At 34.8% G+C, this 19,378-nt stretch overlaps 1 protein-coding gene across 11 annotated transcripts in view; it reads left to right on the top strand.

Annotated features, from left to right (window-relative positions):
• Nucleotides 1-19,378, top strand: part of LOC110378740 (apoptosis-stimulating of p53 protein 1) — a 262,519-nt gene that overhangs the window by 189,505 nt on the left and 53,636 nt on the right. For all 11 annotated transcript variants that reach the window (XM_064038435.1, XM_064038434.1, XM_064038439.1 and 8 more), the window contains 2 exons: nucleotides 6,483-6,629; nucleotides 10,474-10,600. In XM_064038435.1, coding sequence (XP_063894505.1) covers nucleotides 6,483-6,629; nucleotides 10,474-10,600 — 274 coding nt within the window. The remainder of the gene's footprint in view (nucleotides 1-6,482; nucleotides 6,630-10,473; nucleotides 10,601-19,378) is intronic.

The raw sequence follows: 19,378 nt of genomic DNA, 5'->3' as shown, positions 1-19,378 counted from the left end.
TAAACCTCAACTAAACAAACCCTCTTCAAAATTGTTGTACAATTTAATATTTACATACCAGGATTTCGAAGTTATGCTTTCTAAATACATACAGTTTCTGTTTACACAGTCGTTCTGTGTCCCAGCAGACGGGATTATCTTTTACAGTCAGATTACGTTTGTGACGTCATCCTTATCTCATGTTTAATTTCAACTTTAAAACCCAGTAGCTTAAATTAACAGACGAAGTTAACCAAATTAAGTTTCATGTCTTTGAACCGTTAATGAAGTCGTAATCGTAATGAAAACGCACTCAAATATGTAGTTTCTCTGTTGATTTTGTACTTTATTGACACTTTTGTTTGTACACCAGAAGGTGTGAAGTGGAGAATAAAGAGAGCTATAAAAACTATTTCTGAGTTATAAAATAGTTGACACTTTTATTCGGGTAAGAATATCATGTTCAATATGTTGATTCCATTTTGTTTTCACGTGAATACAAAGAACTTTTATTATGTCAGAAAATAAAATCACCACCCTGTCAAATCACATAAACAGCGTTACATTTTTTTCTCGCGACAAAAACGTTTCGTAACTTGATAAAAAAAGGGAATTCAAATTGTTTGAAGTTGATCGTTATTTCATGCACGTGAACATGTTAATACGGTACAGTGCGTACGTTTCCATTCAAAGCATACCTCGTGACTTTTCATTCAATTTATTTTAACCCAGAGCAAGAATCCATTCACAGAGCGATAACTACCCATTTGAGTAATATCTGCCAATTCCAAAACTGCACAAAGTGAAAAGTTTCTACGAAAGATTGCACTTACTCGGACTTTGTAGAAGGATTTATTTTCATCTTAATCTGTGTCCAAGATAATTCTCTCGTTGAGTAAAAATTGCGGAGATTTAAAGCAGCTTTTATCACCTTATAATCTTGCATACTAGACTTTATGAAAAGGAGAATATTTTGAATATGCTTTCAAAGAAATATGGCGCAGGTAAATAAATGTAGAAAAAGGCTGCGTAAAATATTTTTATCAATTAGTTACCTGCTATACGTATTCCTGTTTGTACGATATTTCATGGAAATATGCCTATATACACGGTATATTTTGTTACAAATAAGATAGGTAAAGTAAATCCACAAGCCAAGCCTTGGCTGTGGTGTAATTCCCAGCGGATTGTTCGTTATGAATATGACGTGTTACGGGGAGAGGTGGGAACTAGATATTTATGACCTAAATGTTCCGTTGGAGCAGCATGTTATTGTTTATTTATGATCTCAAAAATATTGTCCGATGTTCTCACGATGTTCCCATTGGCCAAGCATCTATTCATTAGGTTAAACAATAGGAATCGTTTTTTCTTTACCCTAACACGGTTTACGTGTGATGGTGATGAACTAATGGCAAAACTTGGTCTGTCATTTTATTGGTACTGTACAAAACCATGAAAAAAAATCTCAAATCCATGTGTGTTTTCCCTGTCCGTCGTTTGTAAATCACTCAAATCTTGTCAATAAAAATGTTGGTTTGTAAAAAAACAAACGTATAGGTAACAACTATTAGTGATCCGTCAGTTAATACATTATTCATAGGTAAGGGAGCGCTCGCCGTCCACATTTTTACAATGGACCGACACAGAAATTCACTTACGTTTATATGCTACTAAACTATTCAACCATTATTATACGCGGGATTCGAGTTCTCTGTTATGAGACCTAATATTTGTGTAACCTCTATATCTCGTAACGAGAGCACAATGGGAAATATTTGGCAGTAAAAGAGGTCAGAAACCCTGAAAAACATATATGATTTTTATTATTTACTAGCTACACATTATTTTCTCTTTATCAATCCTGTTAACAAAAAGCTAATAACGTCACAGTATTTTTTGTTCTTCTTACATAAACAAAACTTAATTTTTCATGAATACATAATGATATCAGATTAACTAAGCTAGAGAAAATTTAAAATAGTATCTATGTGCATAAATAAAGACACATTTAAATGCAAAAATATCTAAAAGCAAACAACACAGGGTGTTGTTCTTTTTCAAATAATTCTTTATGCATTTTTACAATAGTCTCTTTACGTATAAACTAATATGGAGGAGAAATATTGTTGAGTGCTGCAATTCAATTAAAAGGCAACGGCTGCTTCTGTTTTTATTACCACGACCATATATTTATGACTATTTACGTTGTTTTGTTTTGTTTTATAAGAATGTGCCGTACTGTTCTCTTATGTAACGTTATAAATGTTAATGTGAATATGAGGCTGTAACATCTGTGAATTTTAACATTAGTGTAAACAGTTTTGAAGGATAATTTAAGGAGGATTTATAGGATACACAATTTTTTTCTACTTGAATACTTAAGTACCTACAATAAAATAGTAAAGGTAGATCATAATTAATGAAAAAGCTTCGAAACTGTATTCAAAACCGCTATCAACTAAACCCAAACCACTTTAAATAAAATATATCGCGTCAACCTCATCAACCCTCCCTCAGTCATTCACAACTGCAAATAAAATAAAAAATGAATGAAAGATAAATACATTTTGGGTTTATATTTTTATCGCGCTATCCCACCATTCATCGCAAATTTCAATACAAACGGAGGTCAGCTTTATAATACCCTTTCACGGCTTGACAGTAATCCTACAATGTATCTCTCTGCCAATACATCAGAGCTCCGGCAGGGCAGGCTATCAACAAGTGTCAAGATATATATAAATCGTGCCCGCAGACGCCCTTAAATTCTCCGATACGAAAGGGCCAAATGTAACAATTTTATATTTTCCCCGTAAAGACCAGGATGAACGGTGGGATTCCGTGAATCGTCTTGTTGTGTGCTACTTCTGTGCTGTCTATTCGAGTTGCTTACGAATATATCTAGCTAGACGAATTTGTCACGACCACAATTACATACAGTTGGAAAAAATATCGCTAGTGAAACCAAGTCAAATGACCAGGCGTCCCAAAATATCATGGTCGTACTGTTACTCCGTCGAAACGTATTTACCCACCCAAATGCTTACGACTTTAACGACTATAAAGGTTCTATGATAAAAATAATAAATGCCAGATATAAGAGCCGCGCCCCTTCACTGCGATACATTATACTGAGTTATGGAAAAGGGCGACCCCAACTGAATTATGAAGACAATTTCAAACAATCGTAGGCCACTAATGCGGTATTAAAAGCCAGATCGTTGGGCCTCTCCACACGCTGGCCGACAGCTATCTGTGAAAGACACTCATATTTGAGCACTCTCACTAATCCTGGGAGAGGGTGGAAGTAGTGGGGGTGTACACAAAAATGCAATTACTGGATGTGAGCGGACTGATGCTGTGTTGTTAACTCTATTTTTAGTTCCAGTCGTATTGTACCAAACCTATGTTCTGTCTGTTTCACGAAATTCGAGTACTGTTGCGCTTTTACTAGCAGCAGATAATAATATGAAGACAATTTTTACAAAAAAATCTGCAATCAATAAAACATTGACGTCTGGAAGTAAGCTAGAAAATAGAGGAAGAAGGCGCGAAGAAGTCAAAATAATATTTCAGTTTATCGAAGAACTACGTCTGCCTGTCGTAGCGTGTAGTTGTTCTATAGTACCTTTCACAAATAGTCCCATATTTTCCATTCATGACGTCATTGTTGTTCATATCAAATGTCAAGGCTTTCCACTGAAATCGATAAGACCTTCATACCCATAACATTCACGAACGAGAACTGAGCTTTTGAATAACTTATAAGTTGTCCTTTTACAAACTAACTATACTGTTTATACATGTAGCTTTTCTGTGTCTACGGCGTTGTAATCTTAGAAATTATTGGCTCCTTCCTTATTTATTTCCTTTGGAAAAAAGCCTTAAAGTTTAAACAGCAACAAAGAATAATTCAGTATTCAACTTAGTGGGTAGAAGCTTAAAATATTACGTAATTGTAACAAACTGGGTACATGTTCTACTAGCGTTGTTCCACGTACATTTTATTCCAGTCAGTTGCAATATGTAAGTCTTGTAAGTGCATTATTTCCCGGCGCCTGAACGACTTGCTACTTTATACCTTCGTTGGTGCACCTGTACCAGTCAGTAGCAATTTTCATCTTGTACTGAAGGGGATTTTCGCTGAATTGATTCTACGTGACGTTATTAAAAATATTGGCTTTGTTTATTTCGAAAGTGAATTGTCCAATACAATAATATAAAATACAGTCTGCTTCCCGCGGTTTTCCCTGTATCTCTAGAGAATTTTTTCATGATAATATAGCTTAGTTACATAAGGTAAATTATGTATTTCTAATTATAAAAGCAAATAGTTTGAAATCGATCGAGTATGTTCTGAGTTTAGTCGTTAAATAAAACGCTTTAGGGTGTATTATGGGCAAATAAAAATACTCACCATACAACGTAATTTCATTTCTTTACCTTCCATCAATAATATATAAAAGCAAAGTTATTTGTCGATTCAGGTGCAAGACACGTCGAACTCCAACGTATTCACGCGACTCCCATGGGCTTTCCTTGTAGGTAATACAAAATGAGGATGACACGAACTTTGATCCTTGCTTCTTCTTCTTCTTTCATGTTTTTATTGAACTTTTATTGTAAGTGCTGGGTAAAATATAGAAGCCTTAGAATGTCATGAACTTAGGGATTAAAGAACTCACCTCTAAATTCAGAATCGTTACTTAAATTTTACATAAAATGTATGTATTTCTGTCACGGAAATGTACGACTAAGAACTAATGATGATTGCTGAAGGCAGTTATAACCGCAAAAACAGTTTCACGCCCTTAAATCTAAAGATATACGACACACGGATGTTCCTATCTGCAAGGAAAATACTGGAAGGAAACCCGTATACTAATAATTCACTCTTAATGTGTGTGAAAGCGTCGGTTGTCAATGGACATTAACTATCGGTGAGCGCATTGAACAGCGGGCTTTAGCGATGAACAGGATAAGGAGTGGTTGATTAACCTGTTATAACCATAGACACAGAAGCCTGATGGGTTGTGTTCGCTTTAGATTGTATTTTCTACTCTGTGGGGATACCTTAATTAATGTTAAACTTGGTCTCTGCTGATGAAAATTGAGATCGTCGATGTTTGCGAGAGGAAAATGTTGGTGGTTATTGTTATTTAATGGGCTATTATTATAGCAAATTATAGATGTAACTTTTTTAGATAACAAAAAACTTAACTAATAAGTATTTTCTTTTGGGGTAGCGTCCACAATCTTAGACGGAAGAGCGCTATAAAATAATTACACATTTGAAAATGTAATGCTATACCGATCCATTAACATTGTCATGACAATATTACCTACTTAGGTACTTACGAGAGGCCTCATTCTGTCGCACTAATGTAAGTAGATATATCTAGCAAGAAAAAATTTCAATTGTGTATGTCTAAAAGAGAAATTGTTAAAGTTCTCCCTTTAACAATATCGAGGTGAACTTACAATGTCTTTTTCATGATAATAAAGTGGGGATAAACCTTCTCGGGGATTTTCTTCTTAATATGCGTTGTCATTAAATTAAACCTACGAAGATCAGTAGGTATTACGAAAAAGAAAATTTTCTTTCAGCGCTCTGCGGCATTTTGAGTTTTCTTACATCAATATTTCAAAGAGCATTAGTATTTAATTCGACAGTCTTATTGTCTTTCATAAGAGTTAGCAATTAAAAATATGCCTACATGTTACAATTACCGACTCTATTCACCACTACTGGCTACTTTCATTACAGTTAAATTCATTCCCAAACAGCATAAAGTTCAATACTATTGACAATCGTAACCAGATTCCTCACACATTTGATCCCGATGAGACTTCCACATAAAAGCTGTGAAAGTCAATCCTTCGCAACCACGGAACAAAAGGGGTTTTTTGTTTCTTGCCAGTACTAGTGTTGTGCCAACCCGGTTTCTATAATTAAGACCTCTTTTGAAAAGTGATCGAGAGTTTTTCATTTCTGTTTCCGTAGTGCAAATAGTACAAAGAGATTGTAGAACAGGATGCTCCGTATTGTCTTGCTATCTTATTCTTCTGCAGACCTTATTAATCGCGTGAAAGAAACATCTTTTAACTTTATAACGTTGTCTATTTTTGAAATGAGAAGAACGTCAAGCGGGTTCTTGTTTTAAACGCTAGTAAAGTAGGTTACAAATCATTCAACATTTCTTACAGTGAGTTTCACCTGACCAGTGACCAGTGAGTGACCTATAACGATAACCGAACCATTTTCAGTTATCAAATCGCCAAGTTGACCAATGGGCGGCATGTATACGGCTGCTTATGGTTTGGTTATCGTTAAAGTAAATGGTGCATCCCACCCTATTGTATCCAAAATAGTAGAAGCAACTTTTATGCTTTACTGGCGACACACGATGCAGGACACACGGGTATACTGTACTTTATCATGCTTACTTGTAAACAAATGTATCGCAAAGATATTAACAGTGACGTCGTCTTGTTCACAGTTGGGGGAAGGGGTGGAGCTGACTTTGGGCGAGCTGCGCGCGATGGCGCTTCGCCAGCAGCAGCAGATCGACACGCAGCACCAGCTGCTCTGCGCCAAGGAGCAGCGACTGCGATACCTTAAGCAGCAGGAGGCTAGGCAACATCAGGTTAGTACGACAACAGATGTAGTCCGCGCCAAACTTTTTGCCGTCAGAACACAAAGTGTGTGTTGCGTGAGGTATCAGAGGGTTGCCGAGGCGTGGATAGGCTATGTGCCACCTTGGTCAGAATTTTGTGACGGGCTGCACTTGAGTTTAACAGGAACTATAATGATTCTCCACAATTTTACCGAGCATAATTTTAACTGCTCCTCTTTTCGACCTTTGAAAAAAACTTGCCACGTGGAGGTCATCCAATATGTGATTTCCACCAATGTGTACCACTCAAAAAGTATTATGAACTCCAAAGTTTAAACTATCCACATTTAACCTGAGGGAAATAATAGTCGCATGGTTTCCACCTGTTTCATTCTTAAACACTACTACAACAGCTCCATTAAAATCAGTTTTAATTACAACAACCTAACTATCTCAGCATCATAAAGTACACGAATATAGCAATTAGCTATTCCAAAGTCATAATGCCAAGGCAAGGATGTCTCTGAATTCATTTATAATCAAAAGCATATGGTTGAGCAGTAACTCAGTTGACTTCCCACGGGACTAAGTGAAGTAAGTGTACTTAGTACTTACTAGCAAGCCTTTTACGATGCGACTCCCCGGAGTAATGATGTCGTTAAGAACACATATAAACCTGCGATATTAGAGGAAGGTAACTACATAATCATCTGTAGCGCATCTTGCAAATGTATGTCATAGAAGCACTTCAAGCGTTATCGATTCTGATTTAATATCGATTTGGGAATCGTTGCATCGGTTCATAGATCTATGGTCAAGGTGTACCGAGTCACGTTAGCCAGTACGTTTGTTTAATTACGTTTGCATAGAAGGTTATGTTTGCACGACTATGGCTTCGTGAGAATAAAATAGCCCCTGAGATTTACATTATCCGATTCTATTTTAATACTGCGCAATAGTAAATGTAACTAATTTTATTCCAGCCTTGAAAGAGAAGCCCAAAAGTACGCTTCATTTACTTACTTTACCAATTTAAAAGGGAACATAATACCGTTCTATAGTCATACATTTAAGACGGCCAAACAAATTTCTTCTAAAAGGAATATCTATTTCTGTTGGAATATACTGGTAGATTCAATTTGTAAAAGTAAGACTGGGTTCTTGAGAAACTTAATAGTCTTCAGTCTCAACGGGAATAGTTACTGGATGGCCGAGACGTCAGCGAGCTCGTAGTTTATTGAATAAATTACGAAATAGTGTCACAGAAATAAGTTTACCTTTTTTGTCAACGCTCAATTTAAGTCTATGAATAAAGTATCAGTTATTGACAATTTCAATGTAGGTATTACTGACGAGATAGTGAGAAGAACTTTTTAAGCCAAAGTCATTTTAAAGCAAAAAATACCAACTTACTAAACCCCACACCATTGCTAGAAATGCTGCTATTTCGTATCACATAATTTCAGGTTCCATTTAATATCCTACTTAGGCAAAAGGAACGTTCCTAACCACGCAATAAACTCCTATTGTCTTCGAGTTCTCCGAACGTTTATTCAATTAGGCTTCTCCGTTTTACAGATTTACTGAAACCCAAAAAGTATCAGTCTTTTTCAGGATTAAACGAAAAAGATGAATACGCGTTGCGATTAATCAACCTCGGCGGATCAAAAGCTCTTTTTTCTCTTTTAGTTTACTCTACCTTTTATACTTTCATTTCTTTTGGGTGTTATTCAGTCAAACGCTGACTTTGAAAATCATAAATCGCTTATTGTCCTTTTATTTTTCTTTTTGTTACGTTCTCGCGACATCGGGAATTCATGTTTCTTCTGTAACATTATTAAGCATGTGCGTATGATTTATTTAGCTTTCAGAAGTTTTTTCATGTCTTTTATTATGCCAGTTGAGTGAATTTACGAGGGTTTTGGGAAAGTTTACTTGTCAAACAACTTGTAATATGTCTGCTTGAGTGTTTGAATAAATCATTTATCGTTCGTTTTATATTCATGATATTGTTTATCAGTAAATTTTAGTTTAAGTACTAAATAAAATAGTTCCATAAATGAACAGTGAAGGAATTGATCATTTGTACGCCATTATAAGTACCTACTTACGTAGAAATGCGAAATAGGATATTAAGTTCAGTCAACAAGGCTCAGCTGCGTATCGACAGGGTTTGCAAATAATCCACTCAGTACAGAGTCCTCGACCCACTGGCGACCTCCGTGGGGAATCTAATAAGCGAGTCTATTGTTTGCCTCTGATATACATACAAATACTATACTAATACCCCTAATACCTAACTTGCAAATACGCGAAATGTGCGCAACAGACCTTCACGATTTCCACGAAATTAAGAGAGAATTAATAAAGCTTTAAACGGTGTGCGGTTTCTTGCGCGAAGTTTAGTCGAATATTTTATTTGCTGTGTGAACTTTTGCCCAGTAACTCCTTCTTGAATTTGCGTTACCAATAGGTAGGTACGTTCATTGGCAAAGCCATTCATAAATTCCTCACAAATGCTTTGGTTCTGAATGCTTTGAATTTTTTGCTCCCCACTTCTAATTAAGTTCATATTAGAGCTTCTATGTGAATAGCTCTCATTGTCATTCATAAAGAATAACAATAAAATGGGCTCAGATTTTATTATAACTGGACTCAACAAAGGACGTCACGTATGAAAAAGGAAGGTGTACATTTTTAAAAAGGGTTTTCAGAAATCCGTAATATAAAACAAAGGATTTTAATGAAGTAAAAGGAACACAAAAAGTCAATGGAACGAAAAATCTTTGTTCTCAGTTACGGGTGTACGTCAAAGTTTTTGAATTGCTTTTGTGTTATCATAACTGTGTTATTTATAATTTAATTCTGACTTGTTTTCGCTTCGTAATTGACTCCGGCAGTTTATCATTGAAGCCGTAAGAATTGAATATCACTAAGTTCCAGTTAGGATTGTTTATTTAACTGCCGAGATTTACAATCTTGTCGAATAATTTAAGTGGTTTCTCATGGTCATGGGATTCTACAAGTATCAGTTATGTCGTGGGAATACAATTTACTATAATAACTGGTTAAATAGCTCTGTTCTGGCCTTTTGTAAAGAAATAATATAATTCAAGTTAGTCTTATAATGCAAATTAGTGGTTATCCATTTGGATGTTTAAAAAATCTCTAAATAGGAATGAAGGAAATTATTCAAAAGTTTTTTCTAGCTATTCGTTTTTGAGTATTTTTAAATAATCTGTTAAACCGTCCGTTTAGCATATTTATTGTGGCATTAAATCCAACTCAGTTAACGGATAAAGACGTCCCGGAATCTTCTAGAGAAATTGTGAACAGATAAGCGACCAAAAAAATTAAATTTTCCCCGTTCTTAATAAATCTCTCGGGGCGGGCCGGACGCGCGTTAGCCTAATGCGATATTTATCGCCGCCTTAAAAATAAACTCTTCTCACGCAATAAGTACGCCTATAAAATAAACAAAATTGCCCGACGTCGAGCCTTTATATACAGCCAATTTTGTATTCATTATAATACTGCCACTGAATTTTATAAGCCTTCGTCTTCATCGATTTATTTCGCAGATATAGCAGCTTAGTATCTCTTAATTATTTTTAATGAAACAATATTTTAAAGAAGAACAATTGGGGGTTAATATAAATCAACTGCGATATTAAAATAAATTTCAAAACTTTTCCACACGCTCTCAACAGCCCTCGTTTTGAACAATAAAACTCAACTAAGTTGTTTTAAGGTCGGAAAAGCGTGAAAAAGTGTGACGGCCTGAACTCAACTTTGAAAATGGAATTTTATTAAAAACCGCAGTTTGAATAGGTTTTTGTAACAGGCTGTAAATATTGTATGCATTTGTTGATAGGTGGCGGTGGAAGGCGAGCGGCTACGGCGGCTACGCGAGCGCGTAGAGGCGCAAGAGTTGAAGCTACGCCGGCTACGAGCGCTACGGGGGCAGCTCGATAGAAACAAGCAAGCGAATATCGCACTAAGTAAGTACTATTTATAGTCTATTTTAGCTTAAACTTTATTTTGGCACGGTACTTGTAACAGCTTACGTATCTGGCAGTAATACCTACGTTACGACTAATGGTCGTAACGGCCGGTATTACGAAACGTATTTTGTACACAAATAATTCTTATGCAATATTATTGGTTCAGGAAAACTGTTCTGATTTTCCTCGTACTAAAGACCCTTTTTCTTGGGATTACGGCTCAGAACTTACAAATACGTAAAGTGGGGCCGCTTTTTGCTGTGGTTACATATTCTTTAACATTTGCGTGTAGGTGGGTGAAAATACTTTGTAAGTTTGTACCTCCAATAAAAATAGTTTGTACATTTTCATATTTACTACTCACCTTATATTAGACGCATATTACTGGCGTTTTAGGTACCTACAAAAAATCCTATCTAAAACCAATATTTCACCTAAATTTTCACAGTGAAAATACAAATTCATCTCCGCAGAACGTTTTAGGATCACAGCAGTTAATTTGTCCTCGAACATCTCCGACAAATGTATGCTAATAATGAGGATTAATACGGCGAGATAGTGTCAACAATCTCGCTCCATTTAATTACGAGCATTTGAACATCGCTATCGAACAATATTGTCGCATTAACTGGTGTTTAAGCCTAATTAATAATGATCTCAGTATTTAGTTACGATTTGTGTGAAAGATAAAATTGGTAGTTATGAATTGTTCTATTCTATAGCAATTTAGAATTTAGTGGGTATATAGGTATGCACATATTACTTTGGGAACAAATCGGTTTTATCTGTAAACTTAACTTTTTTATGTTAGGTTTTTCCACATTTTGGATTCCTTACGGCATAAGTCATAATAGCCTTATCCTACCAAATTGTTTATTTAAAGTGCACTCCTTTATCTGTAGGTTAGCTTTAAATAATAGTGTTTTTGTTTAACACAGAAGCTACTGAATATCTATAAGATTACTAAAAAAACACACCATTGTCACCAGTGACCGCATGAAGTACAAAATGGCAATAGAATATGGTTCAGTGTCAGCTACTATATAGTTTTTTTTGTGAATACTTGTATTTCCCGAAACGTGTAAACGTTTTGCTCGGACACTTTGTTTCATAGACACAATGGTTTTCATCGAAACATGTTATAAACTCTTTGTTAGTTCAGTTTGAAACAGTAACACATTGCAGTATTGTGAGAAGCGAAGGTTTACATAATGTTATACTGTATTTTAGTTCGACAGGAAAATAATTAATTTTGTAGCGTGTATTTTAACTAGGTATATGTATTTGGCCTATTTACTGTTACTTCTGAAAATAACAAGAGCGATGAAAATTGGCTAAAACATTACCAATTACAAACATATATTTAGGTACATGTACGTTTCCCAAAATCATTCTGTGTAAAATACAATTTCAATTTGAAAGTATAGCCAATCTGTTATTCAATTTAATCATTAATTCAAATTCCACTTAAAACATTTTAAACAACTTGAACGAGGTGGTATCGATGCAACAAACGCTCGTGAACTATAATCAATACCCGTTCATTCATTATGAGACGGACAACGACCACCGATGCTCCGAAGACTTGTTTGTTAGGGTTAACTAGAAAACTTCCATGCCATGGAGAATAAAATGACTAGTGGAGGTGCCATAACGGAAAATCGCCTAAGAAAGTAAAGCGCCAAAATGCGGGTGAGCGGAGGACGAAGAACGTTACTGTTTTCGCCCTTATTCGCACAACGGACAACGACCGTTTTTTTTTTGTAATACCGAAAATAGTTGGCATCTGGCTCAAAGTAGCTGAACGCCTCATTATTTCACTCGCAACTGATCGTTTTGGACATGATTCAACGTACGAAGAAGGTAAGAAAGTACTTAGCCTGACCTACCTGCATTGTGGCATCTCCGCTCATCTTTTCTTACTCCGTGTTCCACGCAAACTGTTCAACAATGTTCCATTAAAGGGTAGATTGTTACTGCATCAAATAAGAAAGGAATTAAAAACATCGTGATCGGTAGAAGCCAGAGTTTAAATGAGGAGATAAGTGAATTTGGATTAAATACAAACTTTTTTATGAAGTTCTTCGTGTTAGAAGTTTGGAATTCTTTCGGATTTTGTATTTTGAAATTGGTGTTATAAAGTATGGTGTTTTTTTTATAACATAGCATTGACAAACTACTTTTATTTTTTAATTAGCATTCTGCCCAACAGTTTTTGCATAGAACGAAGATAAATGAACCATGTTCCGTTTCCCTTTTAACATGCATGTCTGCATTGTAATTTACATTTTCGTTCATTCACGTAAGCTTCAAACAGTTCTAGTCATTCCATTAGGTGTTGCAAAATTACTTGACATTCATATCCCGAAACCAGTTCCGATTCAAACTTCCCATTGCATGAGATTTATAAAGTCCTAACTCAAACTCAAAATACACATAACATCATCAAACAGCACCCAAAACCTACTAGTCAGCACTTTGTATGTGTTTTTGCTGAACTCAGAGAGATGGAAAGTCCAAATCTCCCACAACTACCTATGGACCGTTCCCATTTACGTTGGCACAAATGAACTTCATACTACGCTTATTAACGAAAAGTCGTAAGCGACCATTGCCATATGAAGGATAAAAATATATTTAGAATAATTACAAATTCACGTCCAACTAGCTGAACCGTTGCAAATGGGTCAAATTATTGGATCAAGAGCGTTCTATTTGGAGTGCAGACGGGACTCTGACATTGGACTTGCAGCATTGAATGAAATGATGCGCCTGTGCGCCTGCTATTTTCATTGCAACTTATTATTTATGGCAACCCCTAAATATAGTCTGTGCTGTTTGTTGTGACAGGCCGAACACGGTTTGTAAATCGAATTCGATTTTTAAAAAGCCATTGTTAAATATACTTATCAATTTTCCCAAATGACGAAATGAGGCATAATGATGAAGAATGACAGGTATCCGTAGCCTCATCAATCATTATTTTTAATCAAAACTTTTCCGAAACAAAAGCTCCAAATATTACTTTCCAAAATTATTATAATATTCAATGTGGAATATAAATTAAACACGTGAGAACACTTGCAAAAATCGGATTTGCGAATACCGAATTAATGATCCCACCATGCCGCATGGGAAAACGAAATAATTTAATGTTGGGAAGCCTTTATTTCCCCGTTTCAAAGAGGATTATCGGATAAATGGCATATTTTATTGATCATTTGCCGGTAAAAACACAATTGGTTGTATTTCATTAATGGGTAATTCAGCATTTTATTGCAAACTTTTGAAAGCGACCTTTTTTGAAGTGCATATATTTTTTAATCACATTCGCTTTTTCTTGCAACCAATTCTTTGGACCAAGCAAAAAGAAATTCTTTTGATCCTATCTTTTGATTACTTCGATATGTTTATAAACATATCCATAAATAATATAAATTCTGGGTAGACAGGAACAAAACAGTGTAAAAATAAAGTAAATGAATGGGACCACGCCTGGATTTAGTAAACATAGCCGTCGCTAGGTGTGGCCTAATTGTCTACACGCGGTTCATTGCTAGTCTAATGAGGAAACCGTAATGTGAGTGTTTAACTTCATGGAAGGATAGGATTTATTCTAAAAATAAGTCTCAAACGACCAAAAAAGTACATTTAACTATTACAATAACTGGCAGTGAAAACTGTCTGTAATTCCAATTTGAATCACACAACTAAAATTGATTCTATTATCCGAACAAAATATTTCGCAACAGCAAAAACAACAATCGACAAATGAAAATTCAATTGTATTCAAAACAAATTGATAAATTATAACAGTTCCAACAAATACAATCAACCTACAATAAAAAAAGTTGCCAATAAAATAAAACAATGTTGACTCGCTCATCACTAAAACAAACAAACCCAATTATGCGCAACATGGCGTCAACTGCATTCTATTTTCAAAAATCATAACCGTTAATAGAAACGTCAATCCTATCGTATCGCGGCTTCACAGTCGGAATGGGACTGTGGGAGTAGTCGTTTTATCGCTCGGTGACCAGACGATGGGCCGTTTGTACCCGTCTGAATCAACAGGGTTAACTCAACAGCTTTGTATTACGTAATGCGATCTTTGGGCGCTTATCTCTTAGTAGTTAAGATGAATGTATTCAGTTCACTAAGTTTCGAGTTTGGTTCAACTGTTTGTGGCTGACTTAGTGTTCGGAATTTAAATGAGCGAATATCGATTGTATTCGATAAAAATCAAACAGATACTGGCTAATGTCTTACTCTAAGAGCAAACTATTACAAAATGAATGGCATATGATCCCATAATAATCTTAGAAGCATTTAATTTGATTCAAATTAAGGCCAACAAATATTGTCTGAATCAAGGCATCTCATTCTTGTATTGTGTTCATAACCATAGATAATATCTACGGGTAGGTATTTCATAAACGTGGCACTCCAGTAAATGCCACGGGTCGATGAATATCAATACACATGTACTTATTGGGTCGTCGTTTATAAGGTCTAAATAGATTTCCTTTGCCATCCTAATACTGTTTGTTGTGAAAGTAGATACCTATATATCCGAAATATAAGTGAATATTCGTGCTAATATGTTGAGTGGAAAACATTGAAGCATTTTCTTTCAGTAGTCGTGTAATGTTTGTTAAATACTCTTTTTTCAGAAAATCACATTGGAATAAAACACGGTATTTTTTATAAAAGCCTCATACGGAGCACTTTTTTAATTATCAGCTTCAGAGAATTTTGGATAGCGAAATCCTTTTTGCTTTTCGTCAGAGTAAAATATGTATATAGAACAAATAAATATAAAAACTATCAAAAAACTTCTTCACAAAAAAACATACATTATGCACACAGCAATTTCACTTGAACTATCTAACAACCACTAAACTCCATACATTTTGTATCTTCATACTTACCAAGACAAACTATTCGTCCCATCTACTCGAAAATGCCAAGTACGCCCGCTAGACATAACCGGTATAATCCGGATACTTAGATCGAGTGACGTCTGACAATCGTAGAATGTTCTAGAAGCATCCAGAATCCGATCGCCGTTAATTAAAAGCATTCCGAGTCAAAACCAGTTCGGTTCACTAAGTAATCATAACCGCACCGCACTGCGGTTGCAGTTGTATGCCAATTAATGTTTCAGTAATTGGAATCAAACGTTTGTTTTATCTAAAGAGGTCGAATGTGTTCGATATTCTGTAGTTTTCAATCTAGTGTTTGGATACTAGCATTTATAGCTTACCCATCGGAGGTCCTTGCTCCACTTTCTGACATAATAAAATAGTACGCAGAAAACATTATGTCTTCCTGATATTAAAAAGATCGTATACCTACTCCAAAAGTGGGACATGCTCACCCTGATTTTCTTTTCATTGGAATTATATCTATAGTTAGGTATGGAGCTTGATAATTCTTATTTATAGGTTGACTTAGTTTACAAGTCACTAAAATGTTCAGCATTGGAAGTGCCTACTACGGCTGAAATGGTGATAATGATCTAATACTAATGAGCAGTGGTACAAGTCAACCTTGAACGGACTTCAATCAAAACTTTCAACAAAAATCCATTGTTAAAATTAAATTAACATTTCCTAACATTACTAAGAATATCAACTTGAGAAATTGGTTTTCTGTCAAAAGTATTTTAGCATGACAAAGTTTAATTAAGTTCCTTATTCGCACGGTTCAGTACCGTTGCGTAAATAAGACGGCTTAATGTTCTACGTTCATCCAGATTTGTCAGGGTACAATACAGACCCAGGTGTGTTTTATGCCCCCGAGCCTAAATCACCCTTTGAATTTTTGAATCAATTCACCCAATGTTGCTAACATAAATTGCATATTTTGAGCCATCATACAACCTTTAAAATATTATCAATAATGGCAACACATTCAGTAACAAAGTTAATACATTTTTTTATTGACCATAAATCTTTTTATTTCTCAAATTCAGGAACCTTTCACGACGTTTAAAATTGTATTTAAGTTTTTTATTGCTTAATTAAAAATCGGATTAATACCTTGTTGGACAGTTATATTTTTAGAATAGTAAGTTATAGACTCGGGCCCAAAATGGAGTTCGAATTAAATAACTCGTTTGCCGGCTGAATTTATTGTGACGTTTTTATTTTTACGTTCCTCCGTTTATCAATCTGCTTTCATTTTTAAACATTTAACGACTATATTATGAAAGTAGTTAAATCCAGATGATTTGTTTTACATTTTGGTAAATTCCGTAAGTATCCGAACTAGAATTCCTCGAGATTTGTAATGTTTACGACTGAAATAAATATTATAAGTAGGTATAGTTACCTTAGATAATACACAGTTATGTATTTTGAAGATCTTCAATAATTAATATCTCGGCAATTTAACTGTGAGAGTTGTTCACCTGCATCTTTGAGTAAATCTGCATCTTTTTATTTATTTTTTAATCAACTTTCAGCTAATTTCATAATGGAACGTACGGGGACTTATCTTAAAACTAAGTGAATAAATTCATAAGCCTTTTAAGACAAACGAGCTCACCCAGTCTAGAGCTATAAAATAAAATAGGATTGAAAGTGCGAGCTCCTAAATAAATAACGTCAACATTTTATGGGCCATTGATTCACCGATCGGGCGTAAAATTTGTGTTGTAACCACAATTTTTGTTGTCCTCAGAGTAGATAAAGTTCATATTTAGATCACTTGCAGGGATAAGTTGAGGGTGTGTCTGAATTTTTTCACGTTATAAATGTAGCGAGGCAATTTTCTCCGGCTGTGCGTACCTTTAGTGACGTGAGCGAGATAGATTGTGTTTTACGAGCGAAAATCAGGTGATTGAGTGCACGGCTTTCTTTAGTGTTGCGTGCTGTTGGATTATTTTATTTTTATACTAATAATCGTTGTTATATTGTCAGGTATAAAAATTAAAATTGATAGGTTACCTAAAAGTGTATTTACTAGATTGCGCAAGTAATAAAACTGCAGATTACTTGTGCAACTTTTATATCGGGAAATAGGTTACGTTAGAGACAATAAACTGTCTATCTTATAGTTTATGTACCATTATTTTATAACATGCATAGTTATTTAAGATCTATTAAAGTTTTCAATCAGCGCCAAATATAAATCTGCTTTATATACTGCGCTTTCAAATTATATGCTCTTTTCGTAATCATTTACACTTTCGCAATCTAAATCCAAATATCTAATTGGCGCCATAGATTAGCACTAATCGCACTAAACATGATCGATAGCTACCGATTACCTCTATTGGAACCACTCGATGAAACAGCAGACAATCGAACAATAAAGACAATAATTATGCCTGACCTACTTATCGATAAAAACAGATGAGTATCGAGTATTCGGCCATTTCTTCAAGATAGCCAGATATCGTTGCTATTCGCACAGATTGTTCGATTTAGAAGGTTTATTCGAGTAGGCATCCCATTTGATCTCACATTCAAGTAAATATCCAATTACTTAGTGCGAGCTTTTCTAAGAAGATAAACGTTGTTAGGATGATAATAAAACGCTATTCGTTGAAGAACACTAAAAAAGAAAGTGTTGATTTCCAGTTATTTATCGCACGAAAGTTGAAATTGTTAGGGAAAATTGATAAGAAAAATATTGAAAGATATTTTAATTTAACGTTATTTTAAAGGCACTTCAATACCACACTAATAGCAGGAAAAAGAAAATATTTGTAATTTTTCGTATTTTGTACATTGTCGTTTACGTCGTTTACGTACCTAGATACTAATAAATCAGATAAAAAAAGTAAAAAGTTAAATAGAGCCATATAAACTGAACGAAATTGAAATACTTAATTGAGTATACATTGTTATTATTGGATACATTGTTAAAAGTTATTCAGATAATTTTTTCGTCGTTGTTAGTTTATCCCTGAAAATCTTTCGTTTTTGGTAGTCTATGTTTTTATACTATATCCAATTTAGTCAGAAAATGTTTCATAAAGACAAATTAATCTACTTTTCAACTCGATTATTACGGGCCCATCGACTTGTATTTAATGGTGATACCTACCTATAACGCAAAGCCACGCCTTTAGCCAAGGTTTCACATTTTCGTTTTTAATTAATGGATAGTGTTTAAACTTCATAATGAAATTGCGAAGAAAATAACAAAAAAACTCGAAAAACTTTTCCGAAACTTCAGCGAAAACAGTGTTTTGCCACAATATTCCGATCATTACGGAAAATATTGCGATAAAATCACAAACTTAAACTTTCAGGTGCATATTAAAAATTCATAAGACGTTGTTCAAGCAAAACCTTTTTATTCATCGACAATAATTTTTCATGTTATCAGCCTTGTGATGTCCATAAAAATGAAATATCGTTTTGGTACGTAAGTATTGCCTTTAACATGGAGCACTAACATCGCGTTGTACCAGTCTTCAAATGACACCGTTGCGGTGACGCATCGACTAAACTTAGAAAAATCAATACCAAACATCATGTTACATGGAAAGTAGCATGTGTTTTGAATGCCGTGTCAAAGAAATATAAAACAGTGAAGCAAATAGAACAACCTTCAGCTACTTTATTCATAATTACGTCTTAGTTTTTATTAGTTCTCCGAATAAGTAATACCTAATCTAAAAGATAAATGCTTTGTTTTGCAATTTGGCAATTTGTTGAACAACAACTAATGTTATTTTCGAAATCATCCGTTAAAACTCGACCGGCGTATAAATGCGTGCAAAAAACGTACCCCATATTTACATGTTGCTATTTT

Source organism: Helicoverpa armigera, chromosome 16 (genome assembly GCF_030705265.1).
Source record: "Helicoverpa armigera isolate CAAS_96S chromosome 16, ASM3070526v1, whole genome shotgun sequence".
Classification (NCBI taxonomy): domain Eukaryota; kingdom Metazoa; phylum Arthropoda; class Insecta; order Lepidoptera; family Noctuidae; genus Helicoverpa; species Helicoverpa armigera.
The sequence above is the reverse complement of the archived record's forward strand: the minus strand, read 5'-3'. Positions and strand labels throughout refer to the sequence as shown.